Source organism: Lissotriton helveticus, chromosome 11, assembly GCF_964261635.1.
Source record: "Lissotriton helveticus chromosome 11, aLisHel1.1, whole genome shotgun sequence".
NCBI lineage: Eukaryota > Metazoa > Chordata > Amphibia > Caudata > Salamandridae > Lissotriton > Lissotriton helveticus.
In genome coordinates this window covers 601,469,350-601,491,585 of record NC_136072.1, presented here as the reverse complement: position 1 = coordinate 601,491,585, position 22,236 = coordinate 601,469,350, and the positions used below count along the sequence as shown (strand labels likewise).

General features: G+C 52.5%; 1 protein-coding gene across 2 annotated transcripts in view; it reads left to right on the top strand.

Moving 5' to 3' along the window:
- Nucleotides 1–22,236, top strand: part of XRN1 (5'-3' exoribonuclease 1) — a 1,049,234-nt gene that overhangs the window by 821,107 nt on the left and 205,891 nt on the right. For both annotated transcript variants that reach the window (XM_078666417.1, XM_078666416.1), the window contains exons 36-37: nt 14,034–14,162; nt 21,008–21,155. In XM_078666417.1, coding sequence (XP_078522543.1) covers nt 14,034–14,162; nt 21,008–21,155 — 277 coding nt within the window. The remainder of the gene's footprint in view (nt 1–14,033; nt 14,163–21,007; nt 21,156–22,236) is intronic.

Here is a 22,236-nt window from a genome sequence, read left to right as displayed (position 1 = left end):
ATCTGTAAGAGACATGTTAGTCATAGATTCCTTATCTTAGAATATCCCTAGGCATCAGACTGGATCTGGAAAGTTTTTTGTCAGCTGTACCCCTGCGATTTGGTAGTTGGCTTTGTGCGGCTGCCCGTCCGTCGCTGGCGTCGTAAGCGCTGAGATGACGTCTAGGAGACGACTTAGGCATCACCCATGCGCGCTGACGTCAGTTCTTTCTTTTTCCGCACCAGCAAGCGCAGATCTGGTTAGAGCACATACCGTAGTCACTTTTTGACTAACTTTTTTTGAGACTTGTGTCTTTACTTCTTTGAGTATTTGACTCCTGGTGCCAAGTAGGGATGCCTGGGTTTAAATCCTGTGGGGCCTGTGGCTGAACGATGTCGGTGGCCGACCCCCATGGCGTCTGTCTCTAATGTCTGGAGCGCGACCATGACTCTCGGTCATGTTCCGACTGTCTGGCCATGGCTCCGAAGGCTTTGCGGGAGCGGTCCCGAAAGCTGCTGGAGGCCAGGCAATCGTCTCTGCACCTTTCGAGGTCCAGGGGTCGTTCAAGGGCCCGACTGCGGAGCCATCATCATCGCTACTCGTGGTCCAAGTCTTCACCATCGGAATCGGGTAAGAGACGTCAAAAGAAAAAGTCGAAGAAGCGCGTTTGCGCTCGACGTCCCCCCGTCAGTCTCGGGACACGGACGAGGGCGCCAGGGGTCCTTCCCCTGCGGCTCCGTTGGAGCCTCGGAGTCCCGCCACCTGCCCACCTTATCCGGGTCTGTTGGTGACTTTGGCCCATGTGCAAGAGTTTCTTGCTGCCATGGACCGCCTGTTCAGGCCTAGGGCTCCCGCTGGCGTGCCTTCGGGCCCGCGGTCCCTTTTGAGGGCCCTTGCTTGGCACCGCCGTCGGCACCACCGTCTGCTTCATCCCCGGCGACGCAAGATCCTCTGCCGGCAGCTCCGGCCCAGGCGCTTCAGGGTCCTTCGCCGGCGGCTCCCGCCCCGGCGCCCCTTGCAGCTCTGTTCACGGCGCCGCCATGGGTTCCGTTTGTTCCACCTCCACCCTTGCCCGAATTCCCGGGCATTTTTGCTCCGGGTTTGGGACCCTAATTGCCTGGCGCTGTTGGAGCACTTGTTTTCCCCTGTGCGTCCCCCGCCGCTCCTGCTCGTACCACAAGCTGTGGAGGAGGGGGATAACTGGGAGGGGTTGGAAGACCCTCTTGCACAGCCTGAAAATGAGTAGGTGGAAGACTCGGAGGACGCAGGCGGCCTTGACTTTTCCTCCGAGCCTGGATTTATGTCCCCTCCCGTCATCATGGAGGAGGGCGCCACGTATACCATTGTGCTCCGTAGAGCAAACGAGGCTCTTGACCTTGATCTGCCTACTGTCACTCACATGACCAACCTCCTTACTGAGGTGCTTCAGCCGGCGGCAAGTTCTTTGGAACCTCTGCTCCTGTTTAATGAGGCCTTGATGGATGTTTTGATAGGCACCTGGTCTAGGCCAGCCACTGGGGTTCCTGTGGATAAAAACGTGGCCAGGGTCATCGCCCGGCACCGTGTGACCCAGCCTTTCTGACAAATCTTCCCACTCCGGAGAGCCTGGTCATTCAGGCCTCCACTTCTCAGAGTGCGTTCCCTACCGCCCACCGGATAAGGAATCTAAAAAGCTGGAGCAGTTTGGCAAGAGGCTGTTTTCCTCTGCCAGCTTGGAGCTGCGGTCAGTCAACACAGCATGCCTTTTGGGCTGCTACTCTCACGCTGTGTGGGACACAGTGGTGCAGACACTGCCCCAGTGTCCGGAAGAGGTTCGGCCTGTGGTTTCCCAGGCGGTGGCGGAGGGAAAGGATGCTGCAAAGTTTGCCATTCGGTGTGGTTTGGACACAGTGGATTCTTGAGAGAGCGATCTCCATAACAGTGGCCCTACGTCGCCTTGCCTGTCTGGGGTGCACTGGGTTTTCGGGGGATGTCCAGAGTTCCGTCATAGACATGCCTTTTGATGGTACTCGCCTGTTTGGCGATAAGGCAGACAGTGCGCTGAAGCGTTTCAAGGACTCTCGGGCTACGGTCAAGTGCTTGGGTCTCTCAACCACACGCCCAGCCACGTCTACCTTTCGTTCCTTTCGTGGACACGGAAGGGGCGCCCCTGCCCGCTCGTTCAGTCAGAAGCCTGTGCAGAACCAAACTCGGCGCAGCTTTGGGCGTGGAGGCCGCTGTGGAGGCACAGGGGGCCAGCGTGTGGGTCAGTCCACCTCCGCTCCCGCAGCATCCCCCTCAAAGCCTTCCTAGTCCGAGCTTTGGCGCGCACCCCAGGCCAGTGGGCGGCAGGATTAGTCATCACCTCCCCCACTGGCGTTCTGTCACTTCCGACAAGTTAGTGCTGCAACTCGTCCGGAGGGGTTACTCCCTCCCCTTCAAGTCTACCCCCCCAGCCATGCCACCTCAGTTCCACCGCATGTCGGGGGATCACTTCGCACTTCTCCAACAGGAAGTCACGGCCCTCTTGGCCAAGGGGGCCATCAAGCGCGTTCCTGGGCCAGAAGTAGGACGTGGTTGTTATTCTCACTACTTTCTGGTCCCCAAGAAGGACAAAGGGGGTTTGCGCCCAATCTTGGACCTCAGGAATGTCAATCGCTTCCTCCGGAAGGAAAAGTTCAAGATGTTGACTCTGGTCTTGGCTGCCCTTGACCCGGGAAACTGGATGGTGGCGTTGAACCTGCAGGACACATATTTTCACATCCCCGTCCTGCCGGCCCACTGACGTTACCTGCAGTTCACGGTAGGCCAGGAGCATTTTCAGTTTGCCAGGCTCCCCTTCGGCCTTACCAGCGCCCCTTGGGTGTTCACGAAAGTGATTGAGGGGGTCGCAGCTCACCTGCGCAGGTCAGGGGTGTCAATCTTCCCATACCTCGACGACTGGTTGTTGAAGGCGGGCTTGCTCCAAGCAGTTGTCACCCACCTCCAGACTACGGCCGACCTCCTGCATTTGCTGGGGTTTTCCATCAACGGGCCGAAATCGTACCCGAGTCCCTCTCAGAAGCTCCCCTTAATCGGAGCGGTTTTGGATTCAACGCGGTTTCGGGTTTATCCTCCTGAGCAGCGAGTCCGGGATATTCAGGCTATGATTCCGATCTTTCAGCCTCTATCCCGGGTTTCAGTCAGGATGACCCTCTGGATCCTGGGCCTGATGGCCTCCTACATCCTGCTAGTGCAACATGCCAGATGGCATATGCAGGCTCTGCAGTGGGACCTGAAGTTCCAGTGGGCACAGCATCAGGGCAACCTGTCAGATCATGTCCAGATCACAGAGGGCACTGCACAACAATTGCAGTGGTGGCTCACAAATCGCTATTGGGTCAGTGGCAGATCCCTCTTCCTTCCCTAACCGGAGCACAAAGTGGCGACGGATGCGTCCCTCCTGGGATGGGGAGGCCACTTGGGAGATGCAGAGATCAGAGGCCTCTGGTCTCCGGCGGAGTCCCGGCTCCATATCAACCTTTTGGAGCTTCGGGCGATCCGACTTGCACTGAAAGCATTCATTCCCTCTGTCCGGGGAAGTGTGGTGCAGGTGTTCACAGACAACACCACCGCCATGTGGTATTGCTACAAACAAGGCGGGGTGGGGTCCTGGACCCTATGTCAGGAGGCTCTGCGCCTCTGGACATGGCTGGAACATCAGGGCAGTACCTTGGTGGTTTAACACCTTGCAGTTCTCTGAATGCCAGGGCGGATGAACTCAGCCCCCGGTGCATGATGGATCACGAATGGCGGACGAACTCTGACGTGGTGCAAGGTCTCTTTCAGCAGTGGGGAGACCCTTGGTTAGATCTATTCGCCACCGAAGAGAACGGGCAATGTCACCAGTTCTGCGTGTTGGAATTTCCAAGGCGGTACTCGCTCGGCGACACTTTGTCTCAAGTGGAGTTGCGGTCTATTGTATGCCTTTCTGCCTATACCACTTCTGCCCAGAGTGCTGAAGAAGATTTGCCGCGACCGGGCCAAGTCATACTTGTGGCTACAGATTGGGCACGAAGGTACCGGTATCGCGAGCTACTCAACATGGCGATCGATATCCCGATCCGACTGCCTCTTCAGGAGGATCTTCTGTTGCAGCAGCAGGGGACGGTCCTCCATCCGAACCTGTCCAGCCTCCACCTCCATACGTGGAGATTGAGCACCGGCAGTTGACGGCTTTCGATCTTCCTCCCGAAGTCTTTGATGTCATTCTGGCAGCCAGGTGTCCCTCCGCTAAAACGGTAAAGGCCTGCAGGTGGAACAAGTTTGTGGCATGGTGCGCAACAAAGTCTGTGGATCCCCTTTCTGCCCCTCTTTCCGAAATCCTTCTGTTCCTTCTTTCTTTGGCCCAGCAGGGCTCTGCTCTGGGTACTATCAAAGGTTATCTTCCGGCCATCTCCGCCTTTCTACGGCTTCCAAATCAGCCTTCTCTTTTTAAGTCCCCAGTTGTTAACCGTTTTCTGAAAAGCATTACGCACACATTTCCTCCTGTGCCGTTCATCATGCCTCAATGGGACTTAAACCTTGTCTTGACATATCTGATGTGCGCTCCCTTCGAGCCCCTTCATAAGTGTCTTTTGCATCTTCTTACTCTCAAGGTGGCTTTCCTGGTAGCTATCACCTCTGCCAGAAGAGTGAGTGAGCTCCAGGCTTTTTCTTCCAAACCTCCTTTCCTTTCTGTTCATCCGTACAATGTATTTTTAAGGACCCGTCCGTCTTTCTTGCCAAAGGTTGTCACGCCCTTCCACATCAGGCAGATCATGACTTTGCTCACCTTCGATCTGCCTCCGCATCCTTCAAAAGAGGAAGAGAGGCTCCACCGTATGGACCCAAAACGTGCGTTCTCGTTCTATCTGAAGCTCACACAACAGTTCCGGGTGGATGACCAGCTCTTACGTTGGTTACGTGGGCACCAAAAAAGGTTGGGCTGTGCACAAACAGACCATCTCTCGGTGGGTCGTTCTCTGCATCAAAGCCTGTTACTCTTTGGCTAAAAAGGAGCCTCCTGTGGGGCTGCGTGCCCATTCTACCAGGGCAACAGCAGCCACTACTGCCTTGGGACGCGGCGTTCCCTTGCAGGACATTTGTCAGGCAGCTACGTGGGCCTCGCTGCACACGTTTACCAAGCATTTCTGCCTTTATAGTCCAGTCCGGAGAGACGGCTTCTTTTTCCGTTCTGTTCTCCGTGACTTGCTGGTGTAATCTTATTCGTAGACCCACCACGGGGGTAGGTATTGCTGGGGTATCTATTGTAAAGTAAGGAATCTATCACTAACATGTCTCTTTCAGATGCACAAGTTAATACTTGTGTAACGATATATCTGTAAGAGACATTAGTTAGCGATAGATTCCTTACCGCCCCACCCATCCTCCCTGTTCTGCGAACTGATTTCTAGGGTTAAAGACATCCCTTTCAGGCCCTAGTTTCATGGCAACTGTGGTCAGTTTCTTGCATGGCTCTGCGTTCCTGGCGCAGAAAGTCGTGTACAGAACTGACGTCAGAGCGCATGGGTGGTGCCTAAGTAGTCTCTGTGACGTCATCTCGGCGCTAACGACGCCAGCGACGAACGTGCAGTCGCACAACGCCACCTACTGATGCGCAGAGGTACTGCTAGTGTAAACTTTCCGGATTCAGTCTGACGCCTGGGGATATTCTAAGGTAAGGAATCTTTATCACTAACTAATGTTTCTTACAGATATATTGTTACACAAGTAGTAACTTGTGCGTTAATTCGTGACTGATCCAGATATCTTTGCCGGGAAATATTCAGGTACAGCACAAGGATTTTCTAGAATCAACTTGGTTTCCCACTCATGAGGGTGATTTCCCTTAGGAGCCATGATGAGGTTATCCCAGGGAGAACGAAATGCGTTGGCTGGAATCTAAAGCTTTGATAACGACTGAACAATAAAGACATTTTGTAAATCTTATTTTGCTATCTGGACTTAATCATTCTGCGCACACCCATCAATTGTATCTCAAGGATCTGGAGCACAGAGGCATCATTAGACCTTGCTGCGCGGGACCTGTACATACTTCAAAACTGGCGTGAGGTGCAGAAATAGTAGTCAACCGTCTTTTTATGTGTTTTCGCTTTTCAGAAGAGCTAAGAAGGCAATGTCTGATAGATGACAGATAGCTTTAATCTGAGGTGGCTCAGGGCATCTTCCGACAGTGTGTATTACTCTGGCTAAATCTATCCCCACCCCTAACAAAGTGCAGTGTTAAAACTGCATTGGAGCTTCCACTAGAACGCTTACTAAGCTATGCATTCCATCGGTTATGGAACATGGTACTCCTTTAAGCCTTTCTGCCCCAGTCTCTCCTTCCTCAAGTTCGAAAAGTATCCACAATGACTGACCCTTGTGGTGGCATATTGGGTCATTACGTTCACTTCAGCTCAACTCATGAGCGAGCTTCAGGCACTATTAGTGCAACAGCCCACTGCCACCAGTTTTTCAATTAAACTGGTATTAAGAACTTAGGCACCCTTTGTGCCGAAAGTTGTGACTCTATTCCACATTGCTCAATCCATCACTCTCCCAGCAACCTTTGCCCCCTCTGCAACCCCTTCAAGGATGTGAAGAGTCTTTAATGGTTGGATCCCAAATGAGCTTTATACTGTGTGTACCAAGGACCATCAGGTCAGTGATCAGCCTTTTGTAGGATTCTCCAAGGCGAAGAAAATGAAGGTTGTATAAAAAGAAGACTCTAGTTATACAGTCGGTGGTCAGCAATAGGCAAAATGACTCTCTAAGGTCGATCACATGTACAAATCAGTTATTACGGGTAATCTGGCAGAGTGCATAAGGTAGAGAAAAACCACCAGATCCCCATGTGTGTGGCCAGCAGAACACTTATGCTATATATACAAATCCTCTACACACGTTCAAATTCCAGACTGCTGATTTGCACGACAAACACGCCACGGCCTGGAGATTCGAAGGGTTCTACCGAATACTTCCAGATGGGGCAGCTCTTTTAAAAGAAAACTCCCTTACATCTGGAAGCATATTTAGCTTTCCAGACAGGCGACTAACTGGTCCACCTCTCCAGGAGCAAAACTTATAGGAACCCCTTACGGGTTAGCAGTATCAGGGGAATTCAGAGACTACTGGAAACTGACCTCAGCCCTGAAGAAGTTGCAGGGTAATCCCCTGTAACAGCGACAAGACACTTGTTGGCTAAGAAGGCTTAAAGATTTTGAAATTAAAAGACATCTGGAAATATAAAGACAAGCATCATTGTGATATTTTATGTAACTTTATGTATTTACTTATGAATGTGTGTAGAGTATTTGTATATATAAAAGAAGAATCTCTTGAGGTGCGTAGTCCTCTGCATTGCCCAAGAAGCGGCTGTCGGAAGGTCTGAAAGCGCATTCCACCACATCTAACGCCGCTACCACTGCACTGGCATATCTGAAAGAAACAGGTTAGTATTAGATTTCTTACCTTAGAATATCCCCAGGCGTCAGACTGGATCCGGAAACTTTTGCGTAGCAGTACCCTTGCGCGTCGGTAGGTGTCGTCTGCGGCTCCGCGTCCGTTGTCGGCGTCGTGGGCGCCAGGATGACGTCGCTGGAGTACTTAGACGCCGCCCTCGCGCGCTGACGTCAGTTCTTCTTTTTTCCGCGCCAGCCAGCGCCGATCCGGAAAAAGTGGTACCCTTAGTCAATTTTTGACTAAACTTTTTCGATCATTTTTGATCTATTTCGAAGTCTGTTCGACTCCGACGGTGCCGGTATGGATGCCCGGGTTCAAACCCTGCGCCGACTGCGACCGACTGATGTCGGTTACCGACCCCCATCGCCGGTGTCTTCATTGCCTAGGCCTCGACCACGACGACAAGGCCTGCTCCAGCTGTCGAGCCCTGACGTCTAAGGCTAGGCGGGAGCGGTCCCGCAAGCGGCTCGAGCTCCGGCAGTCGGCCCTGCGCCGCTCGAGGTTCCAGTCCGCGAGGAGGTCGAGGGACCGGTCGCGGGGTCGGAGCCACCATGGCTCCGGGAGTCGTTCACGGTCTTCGGACTCCTCAGGTAAGCACAAGAAGTCGAAGAGACGTCATCGCTCTTCCGACTCCCCCCGACGCTCGCGCTCGGGCGTCGCGGCCTGCTTCATACCCGACAGTCCCTGGGCAGCATGCAATGCCGGAGGAGATCGAGGCCTACCTCACGACCATGAGGTCGCTCACTCCTCCGTGGGGCTCCGCGGCGCCTTCGGGCTCTGCGGCCCCGACTGGGAGTCCCAGCGAGTCGGGTGCATCGGCCCCGACGCCGTCGGGTGCTTCGGACCCGACGCCGCCGGTGACTTCGGTCTCGGCGCCGCAGGGTCCAGTTCTGGATCCGGGTCGCCGCCGGTCGACCTCACGAGCTCGCCGGCGTCGGCCCCCAGGGCTACTTCTATGACCCGGACCCATCCTTTGGTCCTAAGTCTCAGGAGATGGGTGGTGAGGGAGATTGGGAGGGGTCTGAAGACCCTCTGCCACGGGAGTGCCAGTCTTATCAGGACTGGACAGGTGAGCTAGGGGACGCCAGTGGTCTGGACACCTCGCCAGACACTGGTTTTGTCTCCCTTCCTACCGTGGCTACGGAGGAGGGGGCTGCCTCTAGTGTGGTGGTGACGCGGGCAGCCAAAGCCTTGGGCCTTGAGCTCCCCGTCACGGCCGTGAGGACTAACCTCCTCACTGAGGGCCTTGAACCGCAGGCAAGCTCGGCCGAGCCTCTGCTGCCGTTTAATGAGGCCTTGTCTGACGTTCTTCTGGGCACCTGGTCCAGGCCCGCTACAGGTCAGCCTGTAGATAGGAACGTGGCCAGACGCCACCGCCCGGCTCCGGCCGACCCTGCTTTCCTGTCCACGCACCCCACCCCCGAGAGCCTGGTCATCCAGGCCTCTAACTCCCAGACCACAATCCCGACGGCTCCCTACGATCGGGAATCCAAGAGGTATGAGCAGTACGGGAAGAAAGTATTCTCCTCCCTGTGTTTGGGATTGCGGTCAGTCAACACCGCATGCCTCTTGGGGCGCTACACCCACGCTCTGTGGGACACGGTCGCGGACATGCAGCCACAATGCTCAGAGGAGGCCCGGACTAAACTCACCCAAGCCCTTGCGGAGGGTCGAGATGCGGCACGGTACTCCATCCGGTGTGGGCTGGATACCACGGACTCACTGGGCAGAGAGATGGCAACGACGGTGGCGATTCGTCGCCACGCCTGGTTGAGGTCCGCCAACTTCTCGGCTGATGTCCAGAACACTCTTATGGACATGCCGTTTGATGGGCGTCTCCTCTTTGGCGACAAGGCAGACCATGCGCTTGAGCGCTTTAAGGACTCGAGGGCTACGGCCAAGTCCTTGGGCCTCTCGGCCCCCGCCAGCTATCGGCTGCCTTTCGCTCCTTTTGTGGCCAAGGAAGGGGCGCCCCCACACGTGCAGCCAGCCACGGACCGCAGACTACCGTCCAGCGCGGTGGTGTACGTGGAAACGGCCGTGGCGGCGGTCGGGGACAACGGCGCGGCCAGTCCACACCTGCCCCTGCAGCATCCACCTCAAAACCTTCCTAGTCCGAGCTTTCAGGCCCATGTGACGCCAGTGGGGGGCAGGGTTCGCCATCACCACCTCCACTGGCGCACTGTTACATCGGACAGGTGGGTGCTGCAAATCGTCCGAAGGGGCTACTCCCTCCCCTTCGAGGCGATCCCTCCAGCCATGCCACCGCAGTACCACCGCGTGTCGGGGATCACTTGGCACTTCTCCGAGAGAAAGTTACGGCCCTTTTGGCCAAGGGGGCCATCAAGTGCGTTCCTGGGCCAGAAGTAGGGTGTGGTTGTTACTCCCACTACTTTCTGGTACCCAAGAAGGGCAAAGGGGGCCTACGCCCTATCTTGGACCTGCGGAACGTCAACGGCTTCCTCCGGCAGGAGAAGTTAAAGATGCTGACACTAGCCCAGGTCCTAGCTGCCCTGGACCCAGGAGACTGGATGGTAGCGTTGGACTTGCAGGATGCTTATTTTCATATACCCGTCCTGCCGGACCACCAGCGTTACCTGCGGTTCACGGTAGGCCACGAGCACTTTCAGTTTACCGTGCTCCCCTTCGGCCTTACCAGTGCCCCACGGGTGTTAACAAGTGATGGCGGTGGTCGCAGCTCATCTGCGCAGGTTAGGGGTTTCAGTCTTCCCCTACCTCGACGACTGGCTGTTGAAGGCGGGCTCGCCTCAGACAGTCGTCAGCCACCTCCAGACTACGGACGACCTCCTGCACCTGCTGGGGTTCTCCATCAATGTGCCGAAGTCACACCTGTGTCCCTCTCAGAAGCTCCTCTTCATCGGAGCGGTTCTAGACTCAGTGCAGTTTCGGGTTTATTCTCCTGAACAGCGGGTTCGGGATATTCCGGCTCTGATTCCGATCTGTCAGCCGTTATCCCGAGTCTCGGTCAGGTTGACGCTGCGGCTCCTGGGGCTGATGGCCTCCTGCATTCTTCTGGTGCATCACGCCAGGTGGCGGATGCGGGCTCTGCAGTGGGACCTGAAGTTTCAGTGGGCCCAGCATCCGGGCAACTTGTCCGACCATGTCTTGATCTCGGAGGGCACTGCAAAACAGTTGCAGTGGTGGCTCACGGACCACGATTGGGTCAGCGGAAGATCCCTCTCCCTACCCCAACCGGAGCACGTAGTTGTGACGGACACGTCCCTCCAGGGCTGGGGGGGGGGGGGGCCACATGGGAGAGGCGGAGATCAGAGGCCTCTGGTCTCTGGCGGAGTCCCGGCTCCACATCAACCTTCTGGAGCTGCGGGCGATCCGACTTGCACTGAAGGCATTCCTCCCCTCTGTCTGGGGGAGTGTAGGGCAGGTGTTCACGGACAACACCACCGCCATGTGGTACTCCAACAAACAGGGCGGGGTGGGGTCGTGGACCCTATGCCAGGATGCTCTGTGCCTCTGGCAGTGGCTGGAACATCAGGGCGTGACCCTGGTGGTTCAACACCTGATAGGTTCCCTGAACGCCAGGGCGGACTAACTCAGCCGTCGGTGCATGATGGATCACGAATGGCGTCTGAACTCGGACATGGCGCAAAGTCTCTTTCAGCAGTGGGGAGAGCCTTGGTTAGATCTATTAGCCACCGAAGAGAAAGCGCAATGTCATCAGTTCTGCGCGTTGGAATTTCCAAGGCGGCACTCGCTCGGCGACGCTTTTCGTCGCGAGTGGAGCTGCGGTCTGTTGTACTCCTTTCCGCCTATACCACTCCTGCCCGGAGTGCTGACGATCAGGCGCGACTGGACCCAAGTTATGGTATCCCGAGCTACTCAGTATGTCTGTCGATCCCCCGATTTGTCTGCCTCTTCAGGAGGACCTTCTGTCGCAGCAGCCGTGGACGGTCCTTCACCCGAACCTGTCCAGTCTCCACCTCCATGCTTGGAGATTGAGCGGTGACAGTTGAGGCCATTTGACTTGCCTCCTGTAGTTTGTACTGTGATTCTGGCAACCAGGCGTCCCTCCACAAATTCGGTATACGCCTGCAGGTGGAACAAATTTGTGGCATGGTGCACGGCAAAGGCTGTGGATCCTCTCTCTGCACCCCTTTATGAGGTTCTCCTCTTCCTTCTTTCTCTTGCCCAGCAGGGCTCTGCTCTGGGCACTATCAAGGGTTACCTTTCTGCCCTTTCCGCCTTCTTAAGGCTACCTGATCAGTCTTCTTTATTCAAGTCCCCGATTGTAAATATGTTCTTGAAGGGCATCACTCATATGTTCCCCCCTGTTCCTTTCGTGATGCCCCAGTGGGACTTGAACCTGGTTCTAACTTTTCTGATGTGTGCTCCTTTTGAGCCGCTTCATAACTGTCCTCTACGTCTTCTTACGCTTAAGACTGCATTCCTGGTTGCCATCACCTCTGCCAGGAGAGTGAGTGAGCTCCAGGCTTTCCTCTAAACCTCCTTTCCTTTCTGTCCATCCGGACAAAGTTGTGTTGCGGACAAGACCCTCTTTCCTGCCCAAGGTAGTCACAGCCATCCACATAGGGCAGTCCATCACCTTGCCCACCTTCTTTCCGCATCCCTCGAAAGAGGAAGAGAGGCTCCACCGTCTGGACCCAAAACGTGCGCTTTCCTTCTATCTACATCGCACTCGCCAGTTCCGGGTGGATGACCAACTCTTTGTTGGTTACGTGGGCGCTAAGAAAGGTCGGGCGGTGCACAAGCGGACCATCTCTCGTGGGTCGTCTTGTGCATCAAGGTATGCTACTCCTTGGCTAAGCCTCCTGTTGGGCTGAGGGCCCATTCCACTCGGGCCACGGCAGCTACTACTGCCCTGGGTCGGGGAGTCCCCTTGCAGGACATCTGTCAGGCAGCTACGTGGGCCTCGTTGCACACGTTCGCAAGACACTACTGCCTGGACAGCCAAGTCCGGAGAGATGGCTTCTTTGGCCGTTCCGTCCTCCAGGACTTTCTGGTGTGAATATTGGTTCGCAGACCCACCACCGGGGTTGGTATTGCTAGGGTATCTATTCTAAGATAAGGAATCTATTACTAAACTGTTTCTTTCAGATGCACAAGTTACTTACCTTCGGTAACGATATATCTGTAAGAAACAGTAGTTAGTATTAGATTCCTTACCGACCCACCCATCCTTCCCGTTCTGCGAACCGATATCTAGGGTTAAGGTCATCCCCTTTCAGGGCCCTAGTTTCATGGCACCAGTGTTGGTTTTTATCATGGCTCTGTGTTTCTGGCGCAGAAAAGCTGTGTATAAGAACTGACGTCAGCGCGCGAGGGCGGCGTCTAAGTACTCTGGCGACATCATCCCGGCGCCGACGACGGACGCGGAGCAGCAGACGACGCCTACCGACGCGCAAGGGTACTGCTACGCAAAAGTTTCCGGATCCAGTCTGACGCCTGGGGATATTCTTCGGTAAGGAATCTAATACTAACTACTGTTTCTTACAGATATATCGTTACCGAAGGTAAGTAACTTGTGCGTTGAGTACCTCACTTTGATATCTGCCAGGCTGTGACGTGGGCATTGGTGCATAAAAAGCACTATTGTCTTGGCAGTCCAGACCGATGGAAAGGACAATTCACCCGCTTGGCCCTGAAGATGTTTTGGTCTAAGTACACTCCACAGACACTTGAGAAACACTGCTTTCTTTTTTATTCTACAGTTAAGGAATCTGAGGTTAGAATTATCCATGTGAAGAACCAGTTACTTACCATCAGTAACGCTCTTTCTGGTGGATACTCTTCAATTGCAGCTTTCTTGCTTCCTTTCCACAACCCCATACTGTGGAGTGGCTTCTTTTTGCCATCTACAACGGTCCCTTATTAGAGCTTAGCACAATGGTACTGACATTTGTTTTGTGTTCCATGTCCACGGGTGCTGAAAAAGTCAGGCAAGAAATTGTAGTCCGCGCACAGGGGAGGCGCTTATATTGAGCTCCACTTTGTTCGCTTCTTGGGTGAAACGAAACCTTCTCGGAACCGCTCAGTGCCACCTAGTAGTATGTGAGACCACTGCTATGAAATGTTTCCGGATTCAATCTGGAGTCTGGATAGTATTTGAAAGGTGAGAAATCTGCTGTTACGTAGAGTATGCACAAGAAAGAAACTTTTCAGGATAAGTAACTTATTCATTGGTGGCTAGAGAAGTCCACCTTCCTCACAAACATGAACTGAACAGATTAAACCCCAGGAACATGTTGACCTCTGTCTGATTGTATGGCAAATTGGATTGACCAAAATGTAAAGATTTCAAAAATATTATCACCACTGTCATTTACATTTAACATAAGACTCATTTCATTGTCGGATGAATTAATTGTATCATCTTGATTCTGTGATGTATTTTTTCTTTAAATAATATAGTAACCCTTAGGTACTGCTAAGCATCATGTATTAAAGGCATCTTACCCAGTTTTTCAAGTCAAACGTCTGTTCACTAATAGGTTTTCTGAAAAGTATTCCCATTGGTTCATTCTCATCATTTGGTGGGCTGGAATGAAAGTGCTTTAGAAGCAATTGTATTACTGTGTTTTCTTATTCCTCAGGCTTGCACGGAATTTGAAAATCTCATAGCTTCTTTAAAGATTTCTACTGAAAGCGAAACCAAGTGTCCTCAGAACAAGGATGAAGGAGTGAACAAAGAAGAGCATTTGTCTCCGCAGTCGTTTGCTCTGGTTTGTATTTTATAGCGCTGAATTAATCTTTAATAATGTGGCATAACGTTAAATAAATATTGCGTGGAGTTGTGACCTGCATCAGGTGGTTCGTTTTAGCTTTCACCCTTCATCTTCCTAGCATTTTTGACGCAAGCAGCTACAAATGCATTCAGTTATGTCTTGCCCAATCCTATCTCTGAATCTCGAGCACTGGCAAAAGATATATCGGTCGGTGGTTGTAGACTGAGGGTTATTTAAGCATGTACATTTTATTTTTTTAATTATTTATGTGTATTTTATAGAGCACAAACTTGACCCGTTAGGGTATCAGAACGCTTTACAGGATTAGCCGGTTGAATACAAGAGACTTGGAAGGGGGGGTGGAAAACATATGGATACAAACATGTAAAACCTTATAAGGTAAGATAGAGGTCCCAGATCCTTGGTTGGGATGCCCGGAGGTGCCGTAGCTGACATCCGGATGGTCCCAGGTGTGGCAGTAAACGGAAGAAAAACTGCAACACTGAGGTGGTCGCCCCGCAAGTGAATCGGAGAGGAATTTGCCCATTAGTTAGGTTTTGGCCTTCTTTTTAAAATGGGCGAGGGATGAAAGTCTTCTAATGGCGGGCGGGAGTGAGTTTCATATTAGTGGTGTGGCCCCAGAGAAGGCCCAATTGTAAGCTTCTTTTTTTCCACAAGCGTGCTGATTAGAGCAAGAGGTCTTTGGCGGACCGGGAGTTTCTGGTTCCTCTGGATATCACGAGTTTCTGGGCAAGAAATGCAGGGGAATTTGAGTATAGAGCCTTTTGAGTGATACAGGCCAGTTGGATTCCAGCCTCAAAAGGAAGCCAGTTCAGAGGTTTCAGGTGTGGTGAGATGTGGTCGAATTTTCTTGTGCCGGTTAGTAGTCTGGCGGCCGCTTTGAGGCATGAGAGTGCATGTTAAATACATTTACTTCCACTCTTCAACTTTAATGTATTCATACCCGCTTACAGTACCTTCTTTGCACTATCAAACTGCGGCTGCCTACACCATGCCCAGAAGTACCAAACTGTAAAAAAAGGCCAGCATTATGCGATGGTGATCACCATCATGATGTGCATGCCGACAGAATGACATAATTTACCATCAGTGTCCAGAGGTTACCAATACAACAAGTATGGGTGCTAAATGTCAATTACCACCTGTGTCCACTGTATGCTAAGAGTTCTGCAAGAATTACCCCCAATACTGTAATTTTAATGTCTTTTATTTGATCTTTTATGGCCATGATTGGCGAATAAAGATTCATTGAATTGAATACTCCCATACTGCCAGGTTGTTCATTATGCCAGGTGTGGGGTCCATTATGCAGTGGATGTGCATTATGTAGCTTGACTTACCACCTTACTTCTAGGAAAGCTATGATGCTATGAGTGTGTGTACCTGTCACATTGATGCACATAGTATTTCAACAGTGGATACCATTCTGTCATGCCCAGCATGTCTAAGATGCCTCAGTATAACAAGAATGATCACCTTTATGCCAGGATATAAATGTTACTCATGATAGGTATTATGCCATGGAGGCCCGCAAATTCCCAAAATGTACTGCCATTGTGTGATTAAGAGCTTTTGACCATAAGTAGGCGAGTGGGCAGCGTGTTATGCATGCACCCTTATTTGCTAATAATTGCCCCAATTTGGCATGGGTCAGCATTTTACTGATGACGGGCAAGAATGTTCAGAAGCCATCAAGAATTACAACCATTATGCAAGGGCCGCCCTGGTCACCAATTAGCATAATTCCATGGATGTGCACCTGATGTCAGTAAGTGCCACAGTTATGCAAGGGCCAGCACAGCTGGACAATGGCCATCATACCACAGATGCTTACAGGCTGCCAAATATAATGGCCATTATACCTGGCCAGTAGGTTTACTAGGGCTGAGCAATGTTCATCATTCCATGAATGCTCACACAGTGCAAATAATGACTACCTTTTTGTGAGAGCAGGCATATGGCCAGGGTGGGCAGAGGTCATCATGCATGCACCCATCATACACCTGGCACAAGTATATGAGCACACAGACACATACACAGTATTGAGACTTTTTTTTGCATACTTACCTTTCCTTGGTGCTCAGAGCTGCCTCTGATCTCCATCCCTTGGCCGGTACAATGCTGCCTCACCCTGATCAGATATCTATGAAGGATGGAAGAGTAGTCGGCAGTGTCTTGCTTATTCGGGGGGGAGGTGTGTGTGTGTGTGTGTCCTCATGCAAGAAATATGGGGTACTTTTTAGTGCTGTGGGTAGGGGCCCCGCTTGTGTGCTTGGACAGCCTGGGAAAGGGGTGTGTGTGTGTGTGTGGGGGGGGGGGGGGGTTGTCATCAGGTGGTCATGGTTGCATCCCAGGAGGAGCTGGGATTCAGACTGAGAACTTCAGCCAACCTGGGCGTGGAGCATGCAGGAGTGTCAACTGGATAGCGCAGGAAAGGAGGTAAGCAAGTTGTCCAGAGCGAAGCAGGGTTGATTGAGTTGACTGATTGGAATATCTGATAGAGACTACTAGCCGCAGATTCCTTAACGTAGAATTATCCCCTGGCGTGAGACTGGATCTGAAAATTTTTCTTTGCCGCAGCATCTCTGCGCTCCGGGTGCGTTACCAAGTGACTCCACCCTGACGTCGTCCACAGGCGTGACGTCCGCGAGGTCACATAAGCCACACCCCGGCGCGCTGACGTCAGTTTCCTTATTTTCCGCTTGCAACGTGGATCCGGATCGTGTCCCTGACCTGTTTTCAGGTCTTCTTTTCACGCTTTGTGTTGTGGAACAGTGTGTGAATGCCTTAGGGCTTTAAGACGTGTACTTCTTGTATGCGTGAGATGTCGGCGACGAACCCTCACCCTGTTTGTATGTGGTGTATGGGCGAGCACCATGATTGTACGGACTGCGACGCTTGCCAGCATCTGAAGCCGAAGTCCCGGCCGGAGCGCCAGATGAAACTGCTTTCGGCCCGCCTGTCCAGATCGGTCTTGTCACTGCGTCCGTCCCCTACATAAGGGTCCAGAAACCGCCGATTCCGGCTATGACATCGACCTTCACCACGGCCCAAGGGGCATCGCTCGCCCACCAGTAAGTCTTACAGCTTGTCCACGAGGCCTGGTCCCCGTTCTGCAGAGGGCACGTGTTCTCCTCGGGACATGCAGCCTCGCTCGTCGCCACCCTACCCACCGTTTCCTGGCGTTGGGGCGACTAGGGCCCAAATGGAGGCCTATGCTACGGCTTTGCAGGCTTCTTTGGCCCCTCCTCCTCTTCCTGAGACGTTCGCGGAGCCCTTGCGACGTGCGGGGCCTTCAGCGGAGTTGCCAGCGGCTTCGACCCCGGCGCCAGTGAGTTCGGCTTCAGGTTTTGGGGCTGTCGTCGAGGTGAGGCCCTACAGGGTTCCCCTCTTTGACCCACGGCATCTCTGCCATGCCGCAAACCCCCCAGGGGGTCCCTGTGGTGTCGCAGGAGGTCACCGGGACTCACGGTTCGTCCCTGAGTCCCCCTTGGTCCTCTGGGCATGTGGCTGCCTTGCTGGAGGCCCTAGCGGCGCTGTGGGTGGTGGCTAGGGTCCGGGGTGCCTCCCCAGGTCCCTCTCGACCCTCTACGCAGGTGGAGGTCGAGTCGGTTCCTTTTCGGCGCCGTACTTTAGCCGCCCCAGCTCCGACCCCGCCCCATTCTCCTAGGACGCAAGTGTTGGTGGAGGTCGACTCGGCGCCCCCGGTGCCCGCTCCGGCCCATGACGCACCAGCCGATGACGCACCAGCGCATGTGGCGGTCTCCACGGTGCAGTGCCGGCGTCGGGTCATCGACTCATCTCCAGAGGTTTGTCATCTTCTTGTTTCCTCTTCCCCGCTGACGGGATGCCACGTCATTGCTTTTTCCCTGGTGTCTTCCAGGAAGGCTGTTCGCGTCCCCGCGACCACAGCCCCTGGACCCTCTCTTCCACAACTCGCTGTTGGTTGCTCTGCAGGCTTCTCCACCTTCCCCGGAGGCCCCTCAGGGCCCCCATTCGTCCGCGTATCTTCAATCATTCAGGGGCTGGCCGTTTCTTCCTCCAGCTGGACTCGGGAAATGGACTGCTTTGCTTACAGCAGTCGCCCACGGAGTAATTGCGCTCTCCCCCGCGACGCTCTTCGAAGGCGAGTGCAGCTTTTGTCCGGGCCATTTCCACGGCTGCTGGCATTTTGCAAATGGGCGACCCCGTCAACCCATTCCTTTTGGACCATTTGCTAGAGGTTCTCCACCAGGGCTCGGGTGGACGGGAGCTGCTTCTTCCATTCGAAGCTTCGCTCCACAATTCTCTTTTGGGGGCCTTGGGGGGAGTCCTGCCGCGGGTGATCTGGTGCCTCAGCCACTCCTGCACCGCCACCGTCCTGCGCCGCACGACCCAGTTTGCCTTTCTTTCCACCCTTCTACCCAGGGCCCTCTTCTGCAGACTGCCTTTTCTTCCTTGCCTTTGGTGGTGTTTCCTCCGTCACGGGAGGCCCGGTGGTTGGATTCATGGGGGCGTTACATCTTCGCTTCCTCTAGTGCTGCTTTGCGAGCGATCAACGCGCTTTTTATATTGGCCAGAGCTACGTCCAGCTTGTGGGATTCAGTGGAGTCCCGTCTGTCTCGCGCCTCCCACAAAGGTGTCCGCGCTGATCTGTGGCACCATGTGTTGGATGGCCGGGAGTTGGGCACGTTTATTCTCCGTTCGGCCATGGATGTTTCTGATGCTCTCAGTAGCGCCATGGGAAGTTCTGTGGCTCTCTGCCGCCATGCTTGGTTGCAGGATGGCGTTTTTCCAGAGAATATTAGGGAGCGTCTGATTGACCTGCCTTTCGATGGGGTTCTTTTGTTTAACACCCACGCGGACTCCGCCATTCAGCGGCTCCATGCGGTGCTCCGTCCTCCTCCCCCTCCGTAAGCTTGGCTGGTCGGTCCTCTGATGTTTTATGGGAGGCGTTATTCCACCTTTTTTCTGGGGTCTAGTGTTTCGGTTGGCCCGTCTGTGTGTTCTGTGTTGTTTGACGTTCCTTCCGAGTCCTTAGGTTGGCCCCTCTGTACTGTTGGCTGCTGGTACAGCCCCTTTGGCTTTTGTGGCTCTTGGCTATTGGTAGAACCGTATAGGTCCTCAGGTTGGGCCATCTGTGTCATTTTGGGCTGATTGGTAAGGCGTCTGTGGTACTACCCCACAGGCCCTTTATGTTCTTGTCCTCTGCTGCAGGATTTCTTCCCTTAGAGGTGTTCCCATGTTTTCTTTGGGCCGCCCTTCTTTTCCCCATGACACATCCCCTGCTGGGGCCCTGTGTTTCTTCCTAACTGGGGAGGTTCTCTCGCAGGCCCTCCTCCCCTCTGGGTATGGCTAGGGTATCTATTCTACGTTAAGGGATCTGCGGCTAGTAGTCTCTATCAGATGCACCAGTTACTTACCTTCGGTAACGATGTATCTGGTAGAGAGGATTCTAGTTGCAGATTCCTTATCGACCCGCCTTTCCTCCCCATTCTGCGAGGACCTTCAGCGTGGTTTTCTGCACTCACCTCCCTCTGGGTGGCTTGTCTTCTGCGAGTGTCCTCTTCACTTCCTCCCTGACGGGATGCTTCATTCTGTTTAATTGTTCCACCCTTCCTTGCTGGTACAAGGTCAGTTGGTTCATGTGTACTTCTGCATCCCTACACCCTGGTTTTTTCCAGTGTGGGGGCCTACTTTTACGCTTCTTCTCTTTTAATTGCTGCGGTTTCTGATTCCTCTGCAGTCCTCCGAGTTGGGTTCTTTTGGCTGTACCTCAGCCTTTAGCTCCTTCCAGGGGATACGACCCTCCTTGATGATGTTGTCTTGGAGTAATTTGCCGTTACTCATCTGTTCCGGAATTGTTGCCCTTCACTGTTGTGGATTGTGATTGCAGACTCTCTATCATCTGCTATGACATTTTTCACATGTTTTTCTGCCTCCAGGGAGGATGTTGCCTTAGCTTTGCAAGGTTGCTCCTCAGAGCGGTGTCCTGCTCTTTCACTGCTATGGCTTTCTGTACCTTAGTGCCTGGCACTTTTCCAACTGGTGCTGTTTCTCACCTTTCGTTCCTCCCTTTTCTGTTTTCACTGCTTTTTCGCACAGTGTTTCCATACTCTCCACAGTTTTGTTTGTGATGGCTCCGCGTTGTGGCGCGGAAATGTTCTCCGAAGAAAACTGACATCAGCGCGCCGGTGTGGGGCTTATGTGACTTCGCTGACGTCACGCCCACGGACGACGTCAGGGCGGAGTACCACCCCATGCGCTCAGAGATGCTGTGGCAAAGAAAATTTTCCGGATCCAGTCTCCTGCCTGGGGATAATTCTACGTTAAGGAATCTGCCGCTAGAATCGTCTCTACCAGATACATCGTTACCGACGGTAAGTAACTTGTACGTCTCTGACAGACTGCGCATGGGCTCAAGGGCTTGACAAATGTGTAGCACACCTGAGGTGTTTCTGGAGCTGCATTTGGATTGATTGCATTTGGAGGGATTCTCTACCAGTTTGCACAATCAGCAGAAGCTGCCTGGCATTGCTGGCACATGCAGCTACTTGCTATGCAAACGGAACTATATTGTTTCCACTCACAGAGCATCGAGTTGTGTCTCCCTCTTTAGTGATGTACCATTCAGCCCTTGTCAACATGATCCACATCTTTCCCCTCAATATAATACTACACTGAATCGTTGAGGCGAGGCTTTAAGTCCAATGGAGGAAAGGGCTGGTACCTTCTGTGTTAGTTTTCCAATAAAACTGGAATTATTTGAACTCAATCTCCGTTTTAATTTATATTTACTCCACTTGAAATATTGACCAAGAGTTTCCCTCTGTTTGTTTTAGAAAGGTACACAGATGCTTAAAGAAATCTTGAAAATTGATGGTTCAGACACTGCAGAAATTCATAAAGAAACAAAGCCGTTATCTGTGGAGAGTGGGAAACGAGATTGTCATGGTCCATTCTCACAGCGTCGACAAACTAAGAAGATAGGTGGGATATTTTCTTAAATTGTTCTAGTGCAGTGTGTATGCATGCTTCTACTAGAGTACTCCAAAACTAAAAATATGTACCCCAAAATATACTTTTATATGGATGTCTGCATATGAGTTTTATTGAACCTGGACTATCTAAATGCTTTGGTTGCAGTCATTAAAAAGTCTACTTTGGCCTGCTGATTGTGGTGCATTATTCAGCTATATTTACCCCTTTTGTAGGAGCTAGAAAATGCAGAGCTGTGTCTCCAGTCATATAAAATCTTTTTGCTGATTGCTCCTTGAGTCTGATATATTTTATGCTGTTTTACCTCATTTAGAAAACAACTTATACAGGGTAAAATGTATAATATACAAATTATAAAAAGAAAAAGGCTTTGAGTGTGAGGCAGCGATGGTTGCAGTTTGAAATTAAGCACTCGTTTCTTTGGCAATAAGTCATAAGTCAAAAGCTTTTGTAGAGCGCACAATTCACCGGACAGTCTCCGGGCGCTTAGCAGTGAAGAACAACAACCTTGACAGAAGCTAGGGACTGAAGTCTCAGCGATTATTTTGTGAAAAGCCAGGTTTTTACGTTTTTACGAAACGACTGGTGGTTGGTAATTAACAAAAGATGGGGGGGTAGTTTATTCCAGAGTTGAGGAGCCACATAGGAAAAAGACCAACATCCATTACGTGACGTCCAAGCCCGTGGCTGATCCAGAAGAGATTTTGAGCAGGATCTTAATGATCTAGTAGGGCGATACCAGACCAGTTTTTTTGCAAGATATGCGGGCCCGTTGCTGTAAAGGAGTTTGTGGGTCAGACTTAGTACTTTAAAATGGCTTCTCTGGCGGATTGGCAGCCAGTGCAGTTTCTTGATGCTTGGGGTAGAGGCTGATCTAGGGGGTAAGCCTAGCACCAGTCTCGCCGCAATGTTCTGCATCGTTTGTAATTTAGAGACTAAACATTCATCGAGTGTTGCGAACAAAGCGTTGCCGTAGTCCAAGAGGCTTATAATTAGACCTTGCACCAGTCGCTTTCTGGTTTCTAAAGGTAACCATTTACATTTTTTTCGCAATTTATGCATAATCCCATAG